This window comes from Pezoporus flaviventris, unplaced genomic scaffold (genome assembly GCF_033815535.1).
Source record: "Pezoporus flaviventris isolate CSIRO_AGI_PZ_B2104156 unplaced genomic scaffold, CSIRO_AGI_Pfla_v1 ptg000015l, whole genome shotgun sequence".
Taxonomy (NCBI): domain Eukaryota; kingdom Metazoa; phylum Chordata; class Aves; order Psittaciformes; family Psittacidae; genus Pezoporus; species Pezoporus flaviventris.
The window spans coordinates 26,596,038-26,620,253 of record NW_026892563.1 but is presented as its reverse complement, the minus strand read 5'-3'; the positions used below and the strand labels follow the sequence as shown (position 1 = coordinate 26,620,253).

General features: G+C 43.2%; 1 protein-coding gene across 4 annotated transcripts in view; it reads right to left on the bottom strand.

Moving 5' to 3' along the window:
- Positions 1 to 21,876, bottom strand: part of ST3GAL6 (ST3 beta-galactoside alpha-2,3-sialyltransferase 6) — a 46,206-nt gene extending 24,330 nt beyond the window's left edge. For all 4 annotated transcript variants that reach the window (XM_061453878.1, XM_061453881.1, XM_061453880.1 and 1 more), the window contains exons 1-2: positions 21,628 to 21,876; positions 611 to 710 (exon numbers count right to left, since the gene is read on the bottom strand). In XM_061453878.1, the coding sequence (XP_061309862.1) occupies positions 611 to 699 (89 nt within the window). In that variant the 5' untranslated portion in view covers positions 700 to 710; positions 21,628 to 21,876. The remainder of the gene's footprint in view (positions 1 to 610; positions 711 to 21,627) is intronic.
- Positions 21,877 to 24,216: the final 2,340 nt, after the last annotated feature.

The window sequence follows — 24,216 nt, the reverse complement described above, 5'->3', positions numbered from 1 at the left end:
ATAGAATCACATAAATCACTACTTTTAAAAGCTATCACTATTATCTTCATAACACAAACACACTGCTCAGTCCTGGTCACAGCTATGCAAAAGGCAATGGAAACTCAACTTCTTCAATAACTATGCTGAATTTTAGGTGCCAAGACACCTGTCCCAAGGAGTCTGGAGACAATGAAGGTTCACTTCCCACAAGGATGTCACTGGGGCAAGCCTCTCCCATGACATTTATCAGACACCTAAAGAAACAAGCTAACACTAAGCACATGTGGGGTGGGAGGAGTTATGGACACGACACACAAATAGGATATCTCTTCTCACCTAAACACCTATTTTCTTGAAACTCAGAGTGGCTATCCCTGTCTCTGAGGTCCTGACATCCCCACACAATCAGGCTCAAATCAACCGCTGGGTTTAAAAGTGACATGACGGAAGGTTGACAGGACAGAATAAATCACAGTACAAAACAAAACAACCACAAAACAGAACAGAGAGTAGTATTCACTTCCGCTGATCACTATTAAACAGCTTTCCAGCAACATAGCAACTCCCAGCCACATCTCTTACAGCCATGAGGGTGTTTGCAATGTAATTGAACAAAGCATCACCATACCAGTAGAGGTTATTTCTCCACAGATTTCCATGCAGTATGCCATACATAACAGCAGCAGCCAGGATGAAAAACAGAAGAATTCGTTTCATGACTGATAGATCTGAAATGTAAGAAAAACAAGACATTTAAATCCAAGCCGTGCTATTAACATGAGCTTTTATAAAGCATCTTGAAACCTGTGAAAGGAAATCATCGTTATTACAAGCATTCATCACCACCACAAATTTGACACACAAAGTCACAGTGACAGGAACTGAATGTTGCTCTGCACCTAAGACATGTGCATACTCTGCACAGAAGCACTGAGAGGGGGTCTCACTCTAGGTTCTCTCTGAAGGCACAGGAAGAAGATGGGCTCTTCCAGAAGCCTATCAGAGTAAGAGCTCCTTTCTGCCCATTTGCAGCCCAAAGAAACCAGCCTCTTGGTTCAGAAGTTGGCCTTACAGGTACATTCCTGTGCTTCTCCTCTTTCTTGCGCCACACGCTACCAGTTTCCATAATTACGCAATTAAATAAGCATTAGCACTTTGAAGGAGGTAAATAGGCTGATGCCAATGAAACCGAACAGGGTATGATCTACCTAAAATTGCTACCAGCTTTTTTAGGACCACTGAATATTCTTAAAGTCTGGTTTTGGTCATCTAAAGCTGTACTGAAGCCATCTGCTTATGCCCTTAAGGACAGACTTCATAGAATCATAGAACAGTTTGGTTGGAAGGGACGTTCAAAGGTCATATAGTCCAACCCCCCTGCAACGAGCAGGGACATCTTCAAATTGCGCAGGTCACTCAGAACTACATCCAGCCTGGCCTTGAATGTCTCCAGGACTTCACTGCTCAAGTCACAGAAAAATGCTATTTTCACACATCACTAAGCAAGGAAGACAAGTTAGGATCCAATCTATGGAACTTACTAATCATGGAGAAATAGTGTTCATTTTTTAAAACACTTCATTGCACAGTCTACTAAAAGAAAACTATAGACATATCAGAAGCTCAGGAATCTGGCAAGAAACACTGAGGGAAAAGAAACTTCTGCACTGCTCACATCGAACACACTGAGCTGCCCTCTCAAGTAGTTATGAATAAACTGTTACCGCTTAATCTAGTAGAAGTCCAAAAGAGCCATTCTGGCCACAAGCTACTGTGGAAATTTACTCAAGAGCTATACCCTTCTATTATTTTCACTTCTTCCCCTACCATGGTAAGAAGGTTCAATATAAGCAATGCATGAATACCTACTTGCATATCTATATTTTTATAGTGAAGGTATGAAACAGCTGTTTAGCAAACACAAGCCATATCCAAACATACTGCTGCATTTTTCTGCTGAGCAGAACCTTTGCATTTATGGTTTGGTTTTTTCCTCCTTCTATTTTTTTTTTATTTTCTTTTTTAAAATTCTGTGTTGATTTTTTGAATATTTAGAGTTGCTCTTATTTTAAACCTGTGTTAAACAGCCCTAAGGCAGTAAAACTCAAAACAGTTATAGTCCAGATGATTTACAGCAATATGCTTTATGCTAGTAACATCTTAACATCATACCTTGCATTAAAGACCAATAAACTACTAGAGCGCACTGCATTTTGTTATCAGAAATAGAGACACAAACTACTGACTAAGACATACACTACTGCCACTCACATGAACATTTCTTTGAGGTGAAGCTAACAGTGAACTATCTGTTACAATTACTTGAGTGCAACAAGACACTACTTCCTTATTTACATATACACCCCTTGCCCCATCCTTCACACAAGCTTAACTGTAGGGTCAGAGATGGAGTTTTATATCAGTATCTAACTGTAACAAAGCCACACAATTAACAAGCTATCATCGGTCAACCTTAAGTATACCCTCCAGGCTGTCCTGCTCTGTTCTAGATGAACTACAGGCTGCAGCTGTTGCGATTTCAACCTTTCATCCCGCCCTGGGAAGTAACATTGCCTCCCTTACAGCTCCAATTCCCTTAACTCTTCTGGAAGAGTTACTACAGAATTTTTTGACAGTTACTCTCAAATTCTAGAGCAAACTCTGAGTTTTTTTGCAATAATTTTGTAAGTCTTTCCCTAAAACTGCAAGGACACTACCAAAAAACCCTTACCTACTGGGTTTAGTCAAATGTCATTAACAGCAATTAGCTCATCATTTTGAGTACCATCATGCACACATGTACAGGACAAACAGGTGATCAGGCCCATTCAGCATGTCCTTATGAAAGGCTGCTCGACTAACCTGATCTCCCGTGACAAAGGTGACCCACTTAGAGGATGAGGGAAAGGCTGTAGATGTTGTCTACCTAAACTTTAGTAAAGCCTTTGACACCATTTCCCACAGCATTCTCCTGAAGAAACTGGCTGCTCATGGTATGGACAAGTGTGCTCTTTGCTGGGTAACAAACTGGCTGGATGACCAAGTCCAAAGAGTGTTGGTGAATGGAGTTAAATCCAGTTGTCAGTTGGCCACAAGTGGCATTCCCCAGGGCTCTGTATTGAGGCCAGTTCTGTTCAGTATCATCATCAAGGATCTGGATGAGGAGATCAAGTACACTCTCAGTAAGTCTGCAGATGACATGAGGCTGCATGGGTGTGTTGATCTGTTTAAGGATTGAAAGGCTCTACAGGGGATCTGGGCAGGCTGCATCAATATTCTGAGGTCCTGCATTTGGGTCACAACAACCCCATCCAATACTACACACCTGAGGAACAGGAGATGGAAAGCTGCTTGCCAGAAAAGGGGGCCCTGGGGGCGTTGGTCAACAGCTGGCTGAGTATCAGGTAGCAGCATATCCAGGTGGCCAAGGCGGCCAATAGCATTCTAGCCTGTATCAGAAACAGTGTTGCCAGCAGGGTAAGTGCAGTGATGATGCTCCTGTATCCAGCACTGGCGAGGCTGTACCTCAAAGTCTGTGTTCAGTTCTAGGCCTCTCACTGCAAGATATACATTGAGGTGCTGCAGTGGGTCCAAAGAAGAGCAACGAAGCTGGTGAAGGCTCTAGACCCCAAGTCTTATGAGGAGCAGCTGAGGGAACTGGGGTTGATCAGCCTGGAGAAAAGGAAGCTCAGAGGAGACCCTATCACTCTACAACTCCCTGAAAGGAGGTTTATAGCAAGGTGGGTGTTAAGTCTCTTCTCCCAAGTAACAAGAGAAAACAGCTTCAAGCTGCACAAGGGAAGGTTTAGACTGAGTATTAGGAAAATTGTTTCACCAAAAAGGTTGTCAAGCATTGGACCAGGCAGCCCAAGGAGTGTTTGAGTCACCACCCCAGAAGTGTTTAAAAGATGTATAGATGTGGCACTTGGGGACAAGGTTAGTGCTGTACTTGGCAGTGCTGGGTTTACAGTTGGACTCTATGATCTTAAAAGTTTTTTTCCAATCTAAATGATTCTATATTTGAAAAAGATACTGCTCTCCTTGGGTTGTTTTGTTTGGGTTTTTTCCATTGTCAGTATTTTACCCCCTCCTGGTTTGCCGAAATTTGCTGAAATATCCCACTGAAATGGAAATTAACTGTTTATTTTTATTCCCTAATTCAATCAATGCAAACATCAATTAAACAACAGAACATAATGAACCAGCTCTTCAAATAAAGTTGCTAAATTAGCAACTGATTAAATTGCTGATTTTGCTGACTTTAATGGAAGAGACCTTGCTGAAGGGTCAGACCAGGGTACGAAACAGAGCAAAGACAAAGCAAAGGGTATTTAAAAAACAAAACATTATGAATAACAGTACTAGTCAGAGGAAAAAAAAATGCTTGTGAAGTGTTTACAAAGATATTCATACAGCCTGCAAAACACTAATTTAAACAAGAAAATGTAGGTCAGCATTCTTCAAACAGGATCATAAGGAATCTGTAGCAGCTTTCAGTATCACATGTAGGACAATCAGCATGGCACTCACATGAGAATGTAGGGTGTACCTAACTCAGCTCTTGGGAACATAAAACGGCCATAGTTACACAAGTGTCTTCTCACCATCCCAACCCCCAGTGCCTGGCTTCATCCAGTTCTTTAAGAAGAAAATTATGTAGTCAAGAAAGACAGTCTTTTTAGTGAAGACTTTCTTAACCTGGTTTAGTAAACAAAACCATTGCCTTGTTTATGGAATAAATTATTCTGGCTGCATTTTTAATGGTGACAGCATTTTCCAGCTCTGCCTATTTTAAAATAGGCAAGTGTTACAGAAAGCTAATCAAAGGAAAACAAAACTCCTACAATGTAAATATTGCACTAGAAAATTCCCAGAGTCAGAGATGCAAGAAAAGAGAAGACACAGCTCAGATGTAAAATGACAGGCCCATTCCAGCTTATTTATCACAACACAAAATCCTGCATCTTGATTTAAGCTCATCAACCTGACTGACAGAGGTCATGGTGCCCTTAGGCCAAGGTCAGTCAGGGTTAAGCAAAACAAGGTGGACAAAACTGGAACTCAACTATTCAATTCCCTCCTCTTTCTGAAAAGCCTATGGTGATCCACACAAAGGAAGGGGCGAGGAGCCCAGCATGCCAGTGCACAATGTTCATAATGTTAGCTGGTCAATTTTCTGAAAGTAAGCAAGCAACAGAATGCATAAGCATTATAAAGAGATTGATGGGTATTTTTTATTAAGAATCTAAGACCAACTTCCGCTGTTCAACTTTCTACGCCGCCCAAGGCAGAGCTACAGTTACAGAATTACCAGACCCTGTTATGGTATTAAGTGATCTCAAGATCAGCCTGCATCTCCTATGGACAGATGGGTCCACCCCAGCTCCCACCAACACACCGAGTACATTGCAAATTTATTATATAATCCCAGAGGCTAATATTTTCTTTCCTTGATGGAAGTGGAAAACCAATGTCCTTGTCAGAGCTGCATCTTTACATACAATTCGTCCCCATTTTGCAACTTCATCAAGTGTGGTATCCGATATGAGTCACCACCTCAGAGCTCCAGTTTATCTTTCAACTTACATATGCAGTTGATGCAGCCATGCCACAGAATAATCACACAGAAAACTACAGCTGTTGGACTGGGCAATCACATGACCACATTACAAGCACCTTTTTTCATTACCCTTGTAAGCCTTACTTTTGTTTTCTTCCTTGAAATTAGGTTGTCAATAATACAATGCAGGAGACTTTTCAGTATGTGCCACTCATTTTATAAAGCACCTCTGACTATTACTAAATATTTAACTAAAAAGTGGTTACTGCTAAATTAAAAACTACTAATCTTAAAACAATGTTGGCTCCATACGTAGTCCTGTAACAGTTTAACTCCTTGCTGCTGGAATTAACTGACACCATGAAAATTTCAGCTCACTCAGAACTCAAATTCCTAGCTCTTGTAGTTGTGGGGGAGGAAGGGAAGTGAGCTTGAAAATATGATTTGAGTGGACCTTGAAATTTGAAGGGACAGCAGAAAAAGCACAAAAAAAAAAAAGACTAAAAAGTTTGAAAAAAAAAAAATCAGGATTTTTAAGATGTAGCCAATCTCTTGTGGGTTTGCTTGTGATCACCAGTACTGCAGCACTGCTTCCTTTTGGTCAGGATGTAGTGCATGCCTGGTAGAACAACTACACAGCAAGATGACAGTCTCAAGTTATGTGCCTTAATGTACTCACATTATGGCAGCTTATCTATATCTTCTGCCAAATATATATAGTATTCATCATTAACTCTTCCAGTTCTTGCTCTTGCACAGCTCATTAATTCTTCCCCTCTTCAGGAAGGAAATGCTGTAGTGGACAATACAACAGCACTCCAGCAGAATCTTAAAGGCACTGAAGTAGCTGAGTCAGTTTAATGCCTTCCTCACACACTCCTTATATTTTTTCATCATTTCCAATCCTCCTTTTGATTTCAGTTTATTATGAAACAGAAGGCCTTAGGAATATTTAGTTTCAGAGAGGATATATTGGGTTACCCTAGAAAAGTGGCCATGAATTAAAATTATATTACTAACTCTCTAACAACAGTAGCTTAGCTTTGAAGTAGCAAGGCTTAGTTTTGAAGTTGCAAGTTTAACAGCATCTTAATTGGAAAAGATTCTTGCTAACCTGCCCCACCCCACACAAAACCAAAGCAGATATTCCTGTTCCTGAAGGCCTGTGCAATCCATGACACCAAAAAACTAAGGTTTTATTATGTTAAAATGTCACTGGGGACTTCCACCATCTCACAATATCTGTACCAGCACTGGAATACTCTTCCTACACTGGAAGATACTATGTATGATACTCTTTCAATGATGAGGGGATAAGCAGCTGAGAAAGAAGTCTGGTGACTTGGTATGAAAACCAGAGCTTTCTTCCCCTGCAACAGCTTACCAAACTAGCTATTTACTTCAACAGGATCCTGGTAACTGAAAAAAAGATGATCTTCCTCCAGTGCTCCTTTTTGTTAAGGAAGGTTTCCAATGTTTCCCTAACATTTTCCCTCTCTAACACTGCAAAAGGCCTGAAAATAAACAGCAAAATATTTTTTTCTCCATGTACTCAACTGCAAGCAATGATGTCCAGTTTATGTCACAGTAGTAGTGACGTTTAGTAGATTTAAGTCAACTGTTGTTCTTTACCAGCTATTACAGCCAGAAATGTAGCCTCTGCTGACACTAATCTATCTAGTGGGAAGAGATGTAAACTAAAGCTATGCCCACCTCTGACTTTTTGCATGTTTGCATGCCAAGTACTGCACACAAATTCAGGACAGGCTGTGAGAGTTAACAGATTTGGTTTAGGAACTAAGTGCTTGCCTGCCTCCCTTTCATCATCCTGCTAACGATGAAACCTACTATGCACCACAAGAGACAGCAATACATTTATTTTGTGGACAAGTCATCACCATTTTATTCCATTTTTGCCCTTCAAGTACAGACACCAGTGTTTTGCTTCTCACCAGAACATTCCCAACAGCTGGGTCAAGCAAAAAGGAAAAACAATTTAATCTGTATTTTTCAGTGACAAACTTCATTTCCATTTGCTTCTGTCTAAAATATTCAAGGAGATCTCTGCATTTCCCATGTGTGTGACTCCAGTTTTACTTAAAGCTCAGAAGCATACCTGGACAGGATGGCTGGTGGAAAAGGGAGGTTAGCTCCCCTAGAGAAGGCTGCAGGCAGGTCTGGGAACAAGCACAGTTTATCTCCGTGTTTTGGGCATAACAGGCAACACAGCATCTACTCCCCTCCAAGCCTTCATCTCAAGTCTCACACTCTCAATTCCCATTATTTTTTCATGCAAGAAATCAGGTATGGCAGTTTGTTCTAGCCAAACCTAAGCCTTTCAGCATTTCAGGCAAGATCTGAAAGACACGAGTTCATAGCTTTCCAAGGAAAACATGCCATCAATAGGGAGAGTATGGCAAAAGCTGCAAAAAGCCTGTAGGTCCTGACTCACTCTTGCAGTCATTACCAGGCTCAGACCCTCTTGTTCTTACATCCTTTTTTTTTCTAGTGCAGTATGATCATCTGTTCAGTGGCATAACCCCTTTTTCACTCCTCTTCCCTCCCTCTGCCTGACCACCCAGGAGCTTTTACATGTGTCCCACAGTGGGAGCAGGAACAGAAGAAATAAAAAGGTCAGAAGAAAAAAAAAAAAAAAAAAGGAGGCTGCTTGCACTCAAGTCCATTTCTTGGATAGCAAGAAGACACGTGTAAGTCTAGGTCAAGTTACTACAAGTTTTTTTAAAGCTTACTGAAACAGCCTCCCTTTCAGCTGCAAAAAAAACCTGCTGTGATAACAGCAGTTCTCAGAGGTACCACAATCAATGATGTGCCTTGTTTCATGGAGATATATCATTTTTGGATCTACCAATGCAAAATATAATGTCACTTAAACTGACACCAAATACTAGATCCACAGATGAAAAGCAGGAGTATACAGCATCAGCCAGTGCATCCTGCCAGAAAAGCCCGATGAGCAAAACACAAAGGATCACAGGTATTGGGTCTCACTGAAATGGTCCTCAATAGAAACAGTATTTGGTGCAACTGCCTGATGCTGAGTTAATTAGCCATGCTGAGAGGCAGAACATGTTACCTCCAGTTTGGGGCTATCACAGAGTTGCTATGTCACCCTTGAGATCCAAGCTACTATTTTGGCTCAGATCACAGTGCAATGTGGATCGCTGGCATCAGGTCAAGGTGACAGAATGCTCCACTGCATGGTGTAAACATACAATTAAATCTGCAAGAGTAAAAGAGCTGGTTTGATATATCTTAGCTGGTGAATGTTGTTTTCAATTATTCCACACACACACACACACACCCCAAGACAGAAAATGATATTCCCTAACGTTCCAAAATGGCTTGGGGCTCCTTCCAACAACAGACACACTTTTTGTAACACAGTTAAATACTGCTAACTTGAGTTTAAAAGCCCTGGGTAGATCCCAGTCCAACTTGTGGCTTTGAGGGGAAGTGGAACAACAGTAACTACTGGATTCTCATCTAACCGGTGCTTGCCAAGTATCAGAGTTCCAGAAACCTTGCCTATAACTGTGACCAAGAGTAAGATTAAGTCCACAGACTCAGCTTCTTGCCTGCTTTTGTGCCTTGAGACAAGGACCAGTAGGAAGCATCCAATTTATGCAAAGGTGCACAAGTTGGGAACAGATGTTTCCATATACTTTCCCTGTCCTCTCTCTCCACAAGCCTCCTCCCCCAACACACTTCACCCCTCTCTTCCTCCCACCCCCAGCCCTTTTTCTTCCTCCAGTGCACTTAACACAGACCAGTAGTTCCTGCCATGCCCACCAGCCACAAGGATACAGTGCCATACAAAACCAACTACTTTGGATTCAGTCAAAAGATACTTGTGCATCAAACAGATAACTTGTGCATGAAAAGAACAAAGCTGGTATCAGCTAAGCACAGATAGCTCTGCTTCACCTCCCAAAGCTTTAATCAAGGCAAACATCAACTCTAACTACACCTTTAAAAAAAAAAAAACAAACACACAAAAAAAACAATCACAAATGCAGTAACACAGCCTTGACTGAAAGATTTCTTCCAGCCCTCTTGTGCTGTCCCAGATCAACCTTTAAAGCTTTAGCCAGCCTAACCTAGGCTGCTATTTATATATTACACATCACAGGTGTTGGTATAACACATGACAGAATAAAATACACAGAGAATGGATGCCATAAATCCACACAGCTCCTCCTGCATACTGTGGTCACAGCACTGTTCCTTCTCAGCCTATATCTTCCCCCTCCCTTCAGCTCTTCTTCCAGAAAGACTGGAATATAAACAAGCCATCCAATGCATTCTGGGGGTCAGAGGTCAAGTCTTTTTCTCCTCATATCTTGACTTGCCTAACTGACAAGGTTTCTGTCAATTTGAGCTGCTCTTCCTGAAGGAACAGAGCATCACGATTTTGAATTGCTCTGCTGCTTCAACCTCCTTTTAAACCAGAAAGACAAAAGACATGCTACATGTAACAGCTGAGAAAACACAAAACCATTTAGATCCCCCTACAACACCAGTAACTCATTCACACTCACTCTTCTTTGTCCATGAGTGCCTGCAGAGCCAGAGGCTTGAGGTCAAACGAACAATCCTTCTTAGGTTTCCCACAGGGAAAAGATGGAAAAAAGTGGAAGGAACAAAGGACAGAAATAGCCAAATTAGTCAGGTTTCAAACAGGTCAGTTATAAACCGTATCAGCTCACCGGTTCACTCCCTTCCCTGCCCTGAAACCATACCAATCTAAATAAATGAATGTCCAACAAGAGAACTTTATCTATATCATAGCATGCACATTCACTACAGCATTACGTTCACCTTAAAACAAGGCACGCTTTGTCTCCTTATAATGCATAACTAAAGCATTCAGCTCTGGCTGATTGGGAGCTAGTGATTTAACCTCAGCTCTCACAAGACTGGCTAGTAATTACAAAACTGTATCTACCAGTCATCTTAGGAAAAATAAAGAATAATCTCAACCATAGGCTAAAATAAATAAATCACACCAAAAAAAAACAAACAAACCAACCCACCCCACTCACAGGCAAATTAGGACTCTCAAGGGCAGAGGGAATAAAGTTGGGGGTGTGGGTGTTTGTTTTTAACAACTGTAAGTGAGAGGGCCAATTTACTTACTTCCCTACCAGCACCTAGAGAATTAAATGCTCCCTATCTACATCAACAGTAGATACTAAGTAAATCAGCCTAATTTCTCAGTTAGTCATAACAGTATAAATCCTGATGACTACCCATCTCAGAATCTGCCCCTAAAGAAACACAAGTGCTTGCTGTATGACCAGTCTTCACAGTAGCATTTACAAGCCCTAGTTATGATAAAGTACAAAAATACATGGACCACCATCATCTGATGACACAGCTCTTTTTATAAAAAGCAACAAGTTACATTATGCTGGTTTGTGTGGATTAAGAGGCCCAGCACACAAAACTGAACAGTTTAATTTTCACTTAGATAACACACAAAGCATGTCTGTGGTCAGAGCTCCAAACCTAATGTTCGCTGATTTTTGCTGTGTTGCCCCCAATCTTGCCTCAACTGCTAAAAACCAAAACCAAAATAAAAACCAATACACATAAAAAAATACACATTAAAAAAAAAATAAAATCAAGATTCCCAGCTGTCTGAGATGGAATTTACCCCAACAGCAGATTCTGCAAGTCAATCTGCTGCAATACATATGTGCCAACAGAGAGCTCTGGGACTCTCAGGAGTGCAGCAAAACGAGTCAGTGAAAAGTGTAAAACTAAATTAATTCAGGGAGGCAAGAAAATGAAGATAAGTGGTAGCATTCACCCCACACTACTAAGTCCCACAAGTTTCCTTGGGCAATAATCCTGACAGCCCAGGGGTAGTGGGCTGGCCCTGCCTGGACACCAGATGCCCACCAATGCTGCTCTATCACACACCTAAACTGGATGGAGGAGAGAAAAATACAACAAAAGCGTCATGGGTCCAGATAAGGACAAGGAGAGATCACTCACCAATCACCATCATGGGCAAAATAGACTTGACTTAGGGAAATTAGTTTAATTATTAGTTATTAGTATTAGATATTTGTTATATTACCAATCAAATCAAATAATGAGAAATAACACCAAATATTGAGAACACCTTCCCTCCACCCATTCCTTCTTCCTGGGCTTAACCTTACTCCCAAAATCTCTACCTCCTCCCCCCTGGCAGCACAGGGCATGGAGGCTGCTGTCAGTACATCACACATTGTCTCTGCTGCTCCTTCGTCCTCAGAGGAGGACTCCTCACACTCTTCCCCTGCTCCAGCGCAGGGTCCCTCCCACAGGAGACAGTTCTGAATGAACTTCTCCAACATGAGTCCTTCCCATGGGCTGCAGTTCCTCATGAACTGTTCCAGTGTGGGTCCTTCCAAGGGGTGCAGCCCTTCAGGAAAAGGCTGCTCCAGCATGGCTCCCTGTGGGGTCACCAGTCCTGCAGCAAACCTGCTCCAGCACAGGTTTCCCACAGGGTCACAACCTCCTTTGAGCATCCCCCTGCTCTCGCATGGGGTCCTTCAGGGGCTGCAGGTGAATATCTGCTCCATCCTTGGAACTCCATGGGCTGCTGGGGGACAGCCTGTGCCACCTATATGCAGCCTGTACCACAGGCTGCTCTGGCACTTGGAGCACCTCCTCTCTTCCTTCTTAAGTGACCTTAGTGGTTGCACAGCTCCCACATTCTCACTTCTCTCTCCAGCTGAAGTTGCACAGCAGATTTTCCCCCCTTGTTAAACGCGTTACCCCAGTGGTGGTACCACCATCATTGATGGTCTTGACCAGAAGTGGGTCCATTTTGCAGCCAGCTGGCTTTGGCTCTATCAGACATAGAGGAAGCTGCCAGCAGCTCCTCAGAGAAACCACCCATGTGGCCCCCTACCAAATATTTGCCATGCAAATGCAATACATCAGAAGAAAGCTGGAGTTCACCAACAGCTTGAGCAGCTTCTCTGATAACGTTAATGCCTTAATTCAGCATTGCAATGAATACATTCACATTGCCTTTCGATTTTGACATTTAATCAGAATACACACCCTAGCTGCTAACTACTATAAGAAAGCTATAGCCAAACTGACGGTGCCAAACTGTAAAAACTTGAATATTGTAAATATTAAGGCTATTTTCAAAAGCCCTTCTTTATATGCAGCTTTGTTTTCTTAGCACTAAAGCTCAAAAAAAAAATTATTTACAATAACAACAAAAACATCCATAGGAAGAAAAAGAAAATTAGCAACTTTGCAACTATGAGAATGGTTTGTGGACATGAAGTGGTTTTGATCTAACAAAGAACTGTTGTACAGGTTGCAGCAGAGCCTGTATCTGAACCCCTAAAGGCGTTTAGTGCTTTGCTTCATTTCTTAGATGTGAACAGAGGAGAAACTACCACATACAATATTCAAACAGTACTTCTCCTGAGGATTTTGAGAGCTATGAGATACATAGCATAGTTGAAAAATGTAATCCTGAAGAACATTTAATGCAGCATGAGAAATCTTTTCTGAATGGGAAAGGTTGTCAGTAAGTGTACATATGTTAAAAAAAAAAAATCATTAGATTTGTAAGGTAATGAGCTTTCCAAGGGAAACAGACATATAGCTGTATCCAGCTTAAGCATTCAGAGTATCATTGTGCTTTTCTTTAGACAATGTTAAAATCAAATTCACAGTAAAAGCCCAGAACAAAGATCAGTCTAAAAGACGAAAACCAGAACTGTAACTCTTCACAGACTGTTAGTTGTTTAAGGGAACTCAGGTCCTTATAGAAAAGTTTACATAAGTTAATTTATGTATTTCTGCATATAGAGAGCTATAAAATAACCCTACAACAAGCCATACTGCAGTGCTGACTTTTAGCGGTTATCCAAACTATAGTGGAGCTCATAGCCCTGATTCATGCACCTTCGTTTCCTTACCTATACATTAGGAAAGCTAATTATCTCTGACTGTAATCTTCAACTCCCATCTGTCTGGGAGGAAAGCTGCCTAAATTAGTCCAGTACAGAATGCTGGGAAAGCTTATATGCTACACAGAGGCACCCACTTATGGCTTTCAGACCTCAATCCTCTCTGAAGGTTAACCACAACCCATTTCCTCCCAAAAACTGAAAATCAGTGTATCACTGCTCGGAGAAGGGGGGTGAGGAATGGAGGGGTGCTGGGTTTTTAGGTGTCAGTTGAGGGTTTTTTAAGAGGACAGTCACCCCTAAAACTGAGGAGAGTCAAAGGTGCATTTCACCACACCCACACATCCTCTTTCAGAGTCTCACAGCCCTCCAGCTGGGGTTGCCCTGCAGTGACTAAAATGCCTCGGGTCCAGCTGAGAGCCAAAAGCATGCAGGCAGCTGGGCAGCCTTCCTGCGAGAGATAGATTGCAAACACACAGTACAGTCCCTGCTGCAGTGATGGCTTCACACAGGACCTTCTGCTACATATCATCAGCGCCCTTCAGTTTGATTTGTTCCCTTCTGAGCCAAGTCTGGCTGCTGCAGGTGAAACACAGTGTCTCTTTCTGCTGTTTGATTCTCAGTTTCAACAGTCTTGAAGTGCTACACAAAGCAAACAGCAGTTTCTTCAGGACTACACTACTCTCAAACAGATCAGCCATCCTCCCTTACCTGAACTTTGCTGAGCACCAGATTTGACCTGAGCTGTATGCGTGAATACCTCTTCTTAAGACACAACAGTAAACGGGTAAGCCCTTAGACAAGACTGAGTTTGCCTCCCCATGACTCACCAGCAGGGTGATGGATTTCTGTCGTAGAACAGATCTGCTCTTCCTGCCAAACTGACCCACGCTGCAGCAGGGATAAAACATAAGGATAAAGTCTGATATTTGCTTCAGCATAAAACTGGAAGTCCTCTAGAACAAGATACACAGTAAGCATGACCTGCTTTCTTGCCTATTGACATCTCTTTCTTGCTACCCTGACCACATCAAATCCACCTCAGCCTCCAGCACCACCATGTCCTCTCAAATTGTAAGTCATGCCACAGACAGCACAGAACTCCATTAGAGCATGAAATGCAGTACAGTAAAAGGCTTTTTGTTCTGTTAGAGCACATGCTCTTAGCATGAAATGAAATTTATGCAATCATATCCTGTATGCATGCATACATGTCCTTTCCTTCCTTCCGTATAGAACTTTTGAACCCCTCTGGCTAATTTCAGTCAAACTTGACAGATTAGGAACTTGGTGTGTTTAAGACCTACACAAACTTTGCAAAAAATAGACAGCTTAGTAGATCAAACAAGCTCTATAAGCTCATCTTTCATTAAAGATCACAAAGTCTACATATAGAAAGACATCAGAAGCCTGGTTTCATTATATCTGCTTATCACACAATTGTGGCAGATGCAAAAGCCTCTGGCCATTAAAGAAGTGCTAAAATTTGGAAAAGCCTTGCACAAATATGTAAGTGTCCAAATTTCACAAAACAATGGCCTGAAGTTAAACATTTTAAATACCCCTTTCAGTCACTTAGTGGTGTTAGCTGACTTCAATCACACAACTTCAAAAAGTCACTGACACCAGCTAGTATTTATCATAGGAAATATTTGCTGAGAAATCTGAAGAATGATATGAATATTGTATTTCACCATTCTTTCTGAAAAACTCTGAACAGCATTCTCACTGTAGATTAAAATGTACATTAAAAATCCTTAAACTAAGGTTTAAGGCTTAAACCATCAAAGAGCCTATGTCCCACACTGAAAGCAAATTATGGCATGCCATTAGCACAAAAGAAGGAAGGAATGAAAACAGCTATTCTGTTCAAATGGCTTCAATGAAAATGAAGTAAGTGTTTAACATGTTTTGCAAGAAAAGGCAGTCAATCTTGAGAAACTGTACAACTGCTATTTACACTGACCAGTAATTTTAACCACCTGGATATTCAAAATCCAGCTTACATGCATGGCCTGTGCTCCACTGCACAAAGTGAGCAACACAGGCACAAGAAACACTCTGCCATGTCAGACCAATGTTCATCTCGCCCACTAGTCTGTCCCTAGCAGTGACAGAGGGAGATGCTCTTTAGGGACAGCACATTGTGGACTTTCTGGTTTGTTCCCCTTGCAGCATCTGCAATTGCTTCGTACAGGATTTGGAAGATAACATCACTGCCTACTCTTTTTAGCATCCTCTTATGGACCCACCAGTGTCTATACTTGGGAGCCAGGGCAAATAAAAGGATAGGAAACCCACCAAAGGAGACTGAAGTGGTACTGCTACATCAGAGCTGTTGAATCACAGGGCACTTCACTACAGACACAATCCTGAGGCCCTCAATTTTATGAGGGTGGGGAATTAAAACTGCCGTGAGTGGTTATAAAATTAGGGGGGGAGGGGAAATAAGCTTATACAGCCTTCCAGAGTCTCATCTGAGGCAATTAAGTCAATTCTCAACTAAGGCAAGCTAATCACCCTGTCCCATTAAATATTGCAAAACATTTGGGCAAGCTGTAGTTTTCCCTTAACAGTCTCCCAGCTAACCAAATGAGAAGGCAGTAACTTGTCTACACTAGGGGCATGATCAAGACTCGCTACCACATGCTAGCAAGCCTTGTATGCACTCACCAATACAGACAAATCCTAACTTGTTCTCACACTTCAAGTGGATTTATTATTAATCTTGTGCAAATGTTATGTTCAAACAAACCCTACAGGGTACCTCCCATCTATACCACTAACCCTCCTGTCCTGGTCTCAATCCCACACATTTGACTTCAGACTACCCTAAAGCACTGTGAAGATGCAGGTGATAATGTTTCCAGGGTGCTCAGACATGACATTGGTGGAGGACAGAGACAGGCAAGTTCAAGAACCTCAAAGAAACAGGATTTATCTATTTTGACTGTCAAAAGATGAATGAGGTTGTGCCTTCATTTAGCAACAACACCTCTTCAGCAGCAAGCACCTCCCTCTCTCTTCACTGCAGTGAGGAAAACCCAAAAGTTCCTTCCCCGCACTGTCCCTTGTGTTACGCTAGGGTACTTGTATTCTCCTTTACGTAAACAGATCAGTGACCCACCACGGGTCATTGTGTAGCCAAAAAAATCTCAGCCCAACACCCCTGCAAAAAATTAGCTGCCCAGAAGAGAGCCCAGCTATAACCAATATATATATATACTAGAAAAAAGATAATGGCAAACCCAGAAACTCTCCCCCCAGCCCTCCATCCCACATGGGGTATAATTTGTATTTTATACACACATTTTGTATTGACTATTAAATAACCATTACATAGGCATATTATTTCCTCTTCCAAGGCTCCAGGTAATCCAGTGACATGCCCCTCACACCATTCTCATTGTACCGCTGGCCATAGCACTCTGAAAAGCGGCAATGAAAGAAAGCAGTGGCCAGCTACCACTGTGCAAGTGCCAGTCTGCAGATCCAGTCTAACAAAGAACTCTTCTGAGCTCTGCAGCAGCTGATCCTTATTTCAGTGTTTCCTGAACCTGTACTCAAAAGGACTAGAAACTTTTCTCAAAGTGAGCTGAAGACTCAGTGGAAATCCAAGACTGCTAGCCACACATCTCACAAAGTTTCCTACTGGCTAGCAGCCCAAAAGAAAGCAATATTCCCCTATGGAATGCAAAATTGCACTCTAAATCAAGAGATGTTAAGAAGAGGTTCAATAATTAAGTCTGAACTTCATTTCATTTCTGTCAGCTCTTAAAACCAGTTCCTTCATTACTCCATTCCTGCCCTCCTAACAGGAGGGAGGATCAGCTTTGCGGCTCCTCAGACTTTCCAGCCTTCCCTTCCCAGCCAGAGCAAGTAAGAGCTATTCAAGTTTTTGCCTTGCTCCTCCTGGCTCCCCACGGGTGCTGGAATGTAAAGAATAGCTCTAGCACAATGTACTCCAGCTTTGCTGCTACTGCCAAGGCTGGAAGCAGAGGGAGTGCAGAACAATTACATGCAAAGTCTGGGTATTCTCCAGGGGAAGCTTAACATTTGCTCATTCTGTTGCAGCGCTTTCTCTGGAGATATCAAGACTTTTGCCTTCAAGACCAGAGAATGACCAACCTTGAAAGCTGAAGAGACACCCCACTCAAACAAAATGAAAGGAGGTGGCGATATTTGAAGATGACAGGTACAGAACACAGCAAGAAGCAGTACCAGAAAGTATTTTGCGACATTCTGCACCTCCATTTGCTCAATGCACTTTTCAAAAGGCAGCAATACTACACACAAGCCACACGTTCACTATTTTTGTTTCATAGTACACCTGAGCTAATACTGCCCATCACTTTTCAGCTTTTCAACCTTTCTGCACAAACAGTAGCTACAGATATCAGCAATTACTGCACTGAGCCACAAATTTTCACACACCGCAGAAAGGTGACTTGTAAAGGAAACAACAGCCTGCACCTCATGTTTTCCTTCCAACCTCAGTACACATCAAGAAAAGCCGAGGGTTTTTTTTTATTCTTCTGTAGCAGGATGAAAGAAAGATTTAATGCTTCGAGTAGTTCATACACCAAACAGTCTGAGAAGTTTTAATCTCCCTTGAAGACTATGCAAAGGTACAGAAGTAGCCACACATAACATAGCAAAAATGGAAGTAGGAGAAACTGGATTAATGGGGAAGTCTAGGGGGAGGGGAGGGCATTCTGCTACGAAGCTCTTGTTCTTTTGAGTAAACAGGTGGTAAAAATTAGAGACTGAAAAACAAAAAACCCTGTATATTCAGTTACCCCATAAATTAATTTCCCAATATTATTTACTAGCTTCCCTATAAGACCAAAGAAATCAGTGAACAAATTACTCAAAAAATGACGAGTTGTCAGAAGCTTGATAAATTTAACTCCACTTAAAACACACAGTGCACATTTCAACTGATTTAACTAAAACAGTACAACCATCTGTAAGGAAAGAGGTCTGTAAAATGTTTTTCAAGTAATCTTGAGCCTGTTCCTAAAATGCACTTAACTAGGGAGACACAGCAGAGTATCTCTCATCATACACACAGTAAAAATAACCTTTCATGCCTCTTTGTAAAATAATCTTAATGTTAAGGTAGAAAGACAAATAAACCAAGATGCTGTGCTACAGCTCAAGCTATACCGTGGAGAAAAAAAAAATAAGCAAGAGCCCTTCCCCACAAGCCCTTGGAGTCAATGATGTGGACCACCTCATGTACATGTTCTATCTTCAAATGGCCAATCTCACTGCATCCTCTTCCAAGCCAAAATACTTGAACTAATCTCCAGCAGCATATGAAGCAACACATAAGAGAAAAAAAAAACAAAATCAAACCAAATCACCCAAAGCAGTGTATGAGAACTTTACCAAGCCTGTCTTGGGAGAACAGATCAAGCCTTTACTGAAAGGCACTAATCGTGGTGTACCCAGAAACTAACAATGAAAACAAGCCAGGATAAGTGTTAATGACAAAGAAGCTATCATAAAAAAAAAAAACTCTTGACAGTCCCTGCCTTCTATCCAAAAACAATCACACAAGGAAGAAAGCAATCATATGAAATGCTCTAAAACTGTCTCTCCATGTAAGCAGTGGAGGAGGAGACAGTGGAAGAGAAGCATCTCAAGCACTTGCCCCTGCAAATGAGACCCACCACCCCATCAGCTACTGTATTTTCCTCCTCAGTGAGGCAACTCCCCTGCGTAATTGCAAAAACTATTATTCAGCAGCACACACAGTACATATCTCATAACTACATAGTTATACTATAGCACATACTACCTCATCAATCACCTTTTATAGCCAGAACACCGTAACTCACCTATTTCTCCACTCGTTCACAACTCAGGACTCAGGCACTTGTGATCTTCCTGCCAGCTTTCAGGTTTGGCTGTCCTGCCTACATGCTCTGCAGCTGCTCCCAAAGGCACTTCAGCAACAAGGAACTGATCTCACAGAGAAACTTTCCTGCTAGTTTTGAACAGGGACGTACTTGAACACGGGGAGTCTCACAAGTCTCAACAGACGAGTCATACATCCAACAAGCAAGAGAGGTCTCCTACAGCCAAAATGACCTTTAGGGAGATCATGGATTTACCCACCTTTAATACTATAGCCTTAAGTTTAAGAAATAACTTAAATTGACTCGCAGAGAGACAGATATGCTAAAGAAGCAGGTACTGCATCAAGAAAGATGAAAAGAAAGATGAAAAGAAAGATTCATAGATTTATTTCACGTGAGAAGAATAAAAACAAGGATACAGTGGTGCTGTCTTACATGTGGATGGAAAGTTATTTTAGTTTCAGTTCTATGAACTAATCAGATAAGAATATATTCTATTCAAAAAATGGATGGGTAGGAAGCCTCACTCCATACACATTTCCTTTTCCTTTAAGCCAACTCTGAATGTAGCTTTTAAAGTCTAGTACCGTGGCATTCACCACAAAGTATATATACTTTTTAATGAACAATCTTTTTAGACAGTCCAGCTACAATGGAATTGCCAGATTAAAACAAGCAGTTTCACCCCATCACAAAGTCTGTCCTTTCTAAATCGTTTTGCAACCACATAGTATGGAAGAACAGATTGGCATAAAGTGGGTAATGAGAGGGACAAAACCTAAAGAAACCTGGACAGAAAATTTCAATTGGGTAGCAGGAGCACAACAGCTGAGCTGTTCATCTCGCTGGAAATTTTAATTTGCGAGAGGACAGCAAGCCTGACCTCACAGTTTGCCATACCTAAAATAGAAGCACCACCCCCACTGACAGAAAATAATCCGAAGACTTTTTTTTTTTTTTTAAAAAAAAAAAAGCAGAGAACATAAAACTTCCAGGGTTTGTTTCTTCCCTAAACTATAAGTAATGGATTCGCGTAGCTTCAGGCTGAGTCTACCCACACAGCCATTGTTCCTTCCCCTAGGCCTTGGGCATTTCCAAGGGGCAGTCAGTCTCTCCCTTTCAGCGCCCCCAGTAAAAGCAATCCTTTATCCGAACCTGCATGACCAGCAGCCATGGCAACACGCTGGGATTACCAGACCCAAGCATCTCAGCAGAAGCCACGAGTCTCCCCTCAAATTCCACTTACGGACCGCTGCCGGCTACCGCCGCTAGTTCTGCCTGGAGGCTCCCCCTGCGCGGGGCTGCGCGTCCCGCATGTGTCCGCTTTCCCCTTGCCCTGCCCAGCTCTAGAGCCCCCACCCGGCGCCCCACCACTGGCTCCCGCCCCGTAACCACCCGCCGGGCCCGCCACCGCCCCGCCACCCGACTCATCGCTCGCGGGGGACCCCGAGGCCGCCGCGGGGCGGCTCTCGGGGCCGGCAGCATGCGGCCCGGCGGCTGGCGGCAGGGTTGGGACCGGCTCCGCCGACCACCCACCAGCGGGGCTGCTCCAGGAGGCCGGAGAAAGGCGAACGGCTTCCCCCCCGCCCCAGCCAAGCTCCTTCCCGGAGGAGCCGCCGGGGGAACGGGGACTGCCCTTTCCCTCATATCCCGCAGCCCCGAGCCGCCTACCTGGCTAGGTGATGGCCGGCAGCCCGCCGGACACCCCCTCGGCGCTGGCGCTTCCTCCTGTGCTGCCCAGCGGCTGCTGGAGCGAGGCCCCGGTGCCCGCGGCTGTCCCCGCCGCCCGCTGGGGAGCGCGCCCCCCAGGGGGGCCCTTCTCCGGCCGGGGGCGAGAGCCGGCCCCGCATGCGGCCCCTCAGCCCAGCCGGTCCCAGCACCGGGGGCGTGTATGGGGAATCAAGCGCATTCAAGTTCCTCCGGCGAGCCGGGCGGCGGCAGAGCTTCAGCCTCAGTCAGGGTCATCCCCAGCGGTAACCGGGTCCCTGCGACGCCGCGATGTTAATTTTTACCAGGAAGTTCCCAGGAACCTCTGGGAAAGGTTTGAGACATCTCATCTCACCAGCTCTCAAGCCGATTAAAACTGTATTCCCTTCAAAGGAAGCTTGTAGAGGCAGGCTTCATCTCTTTGGAAATTCAATTAATTCCTTGAATGCTTTCACCCAGGAACACACTGATGTATTCGAATAGCCAGCTCTACCTTTGAATATGTAGTTATTTACATTAAATAACAATGTTGTTGGCAGCTGCTGCCATCAGTACTTACCTGAAGGAGGTTTTAAAATTGGAAGCACACGTAGGCTTTACACGAGGTTAGCTGGAAGCCTTCCCAGCTTGAAATAATGCAAGAGCGTGGTGGGAAGGAAGATGGCTCACGGCAAGAATGCCGGCAAACCCGAGAATAAGGGCTTTCGTCGTGCCCGGTCCTACGAGTTCGGGCACCATCCAAGAAATCCTCCCAGCCAATGCTCTTTACAGAGCTCGCTACACTTTATGAAATAGAGGAGAGGTGTTCACTTACCAGTTGTCAACACACCAGATGTTTTAAGTCATCTGAGCAAAGGGGACAGAGCTTGCCGCTTATCAGGGCCGCTCAGGCTGCTATCGGCCTTACTCCCGCCCGGCGGTGTTTACCGTAAGGATAAAAAAACAGAACTGGTTCCAGCTGAGACCCGTCTGCAAAAGAAAACGTAAAAGGAAGCACGTTGTGTGTTTAGAAAGACGTAATACTCAGCTCGAGTCTGCTGAAATTCCTCCTCGAATTATAAAACCAAAACCTTCAAGGGAGAGGAGAGACTCACGTGAAGAAAACTAAAGCGTTGCTCCGTCTCCCCTCAATAATGACCGTATCTTCTGTCTGACTTCAGCTGCAGCCACTGTTTCTCTTTCCTCCTCCCCTGGGCAGGAGCCGTCCTCTCCGCGCCCGCCCCGCCAGCCCGGGGGAGGCGGGAGACCCACAAAGCGAGGGGCAGAGCCTCCCTCAACCCGCTCTAGAGCCTTTCCCACCCCGCCAGCCCCTCCCTAGCCTCCAGGAATTAACAAACTCATTGTCACCTAGGGGAGAAAAGGGGAGGGGGAAACCAAGGAAGCTGAAACCCACAGCGGTTATTTCAGATGGAGGATTCTCCTTCCCCGAGTACCTCGCCCCCTTCTAGCCAAGCCCCAGCGAATGCCATTAGGGGATCAACTACTCCCCTGAAGAGCTCGAAAAACGGACCACCACCCTGTATGACCAGCACAGGAGAGAGTCATGGGGCTCCTGGAAAACTCTTCACACTACGACAGCCAGCCACGCGGGCCTGAGTATTACTGTTTGAAAATGAAGGTTATAAGTAATTGTGTCAGCGATAAAGGGGCTGGGAAAAAAGTATCATTTTATCCAGAATCCTGTGCTGTGTCAATGGGGTACTTTGCTAGAAGACGTCTGAGGGGTTATTAATAATCTAATTGTTCTCTCCTGTTTCAAACGTAATCCTGACCACTTTTAACAATTTTCTATATTTTTGTGGTATGGCTTTAGCATTGTATCAGAACAAGATGCTTCCGTTATTGGAAGAGCAGCTCTTGGGATTTTGGTGATTGTCACTGGGAATGACCAGAGGTGGAGGCTCTTCTCAGCAGCAGTTTTATACAGCCTACATGTAACAAAAATAACAGATTAAACACAGGGAAATTTTAGCTATTCTTAAGGGACTATCCCACTCTGTACCCTGCTGAGATGGCTTTCAGTGTGTTGTGGGCTGGGAGCCAAAGTTTGGTTCTCTGTAATTTTTCCTTTGAGCCGAAAATACCTTCATACATTTGCCCCCTTCTCCCAAGAGATACCTCAGGTCTTCACCCTTCACACCCTGGTCTTTACAAAACCTAGCTACTTCAAAGTATATAGCTAAACTACCTGCCTTCTAAAATAAGTTTAATTCTGCTACATGTTTTTCCTATTAGCCCTCATCTCTTCTGTCCTTACCCTTCAACTCACCTAAGTATTACAGGCACAAAATCAACTAAAAAGAAAATCATTAAGGTGGCACAATGAAGGAGTCAGAGTTAGGAAATACCAGAAGATGGGTTATGTGACCTCACATCCACCCCCCTTGCTTATACTCAGTCTTAAATTATGTAGTCCAGTATTATTTTGTGCTGGCCTTGCTTTATTTTGCATGGCCTCGCCTTTGTTTAGGATACAGGATGAACTTACTCTCAGGATGTGCCAGATTTTTGCAGAACAAGATGCTGAGACTATTCACCACAGAGAAGTGTAGGAAACCTTGAGGAAATGGATGCTATTCCTGCCTCTGTTCCAGACAGGATGCATGTGCTGCAGCTGCATCTTTTGTGCATGAGTTCATGGGCATGAGCTCATTTCACACTAGCTAACCTGGGTATTAATAACAGTCTAACATGAATCTTTGGACAGGCTGAAAAACATAGGGGAGAAGAATATGGAACGTGCTGTTAGCAGGGCTGAGCCACTGGCGCAGAGAGACCAACCCAAGTCACCGATACATCTCTGAAGCTAGTTAGACATATTCAGTGTTCCTATGGGGATACTATGTGATGACTTAGAAGTCATTTGATTTTACAGCTGGCTGCAAGTCTTGCACAAGGTGTTTAGGTCTATGAAGATCTAAGCATTCACATTTGCAGCCAAATTCCATAGGTGATGTAGTGCTGTGAACAGAGGACCTGTTGCTCACAGTTTTATTCCCTTGCTTAAAGGCTGCATGTGTAAGAAATTCAAGGGATTGTATCGAAGACATTGGAATACATCTCTATTTGCAATAAACTGCAAAATCCCAAATTCCAGCTACATTGGTCAAGCAATATAATAGTCTAATTTGTAATAATGTAATTTCAC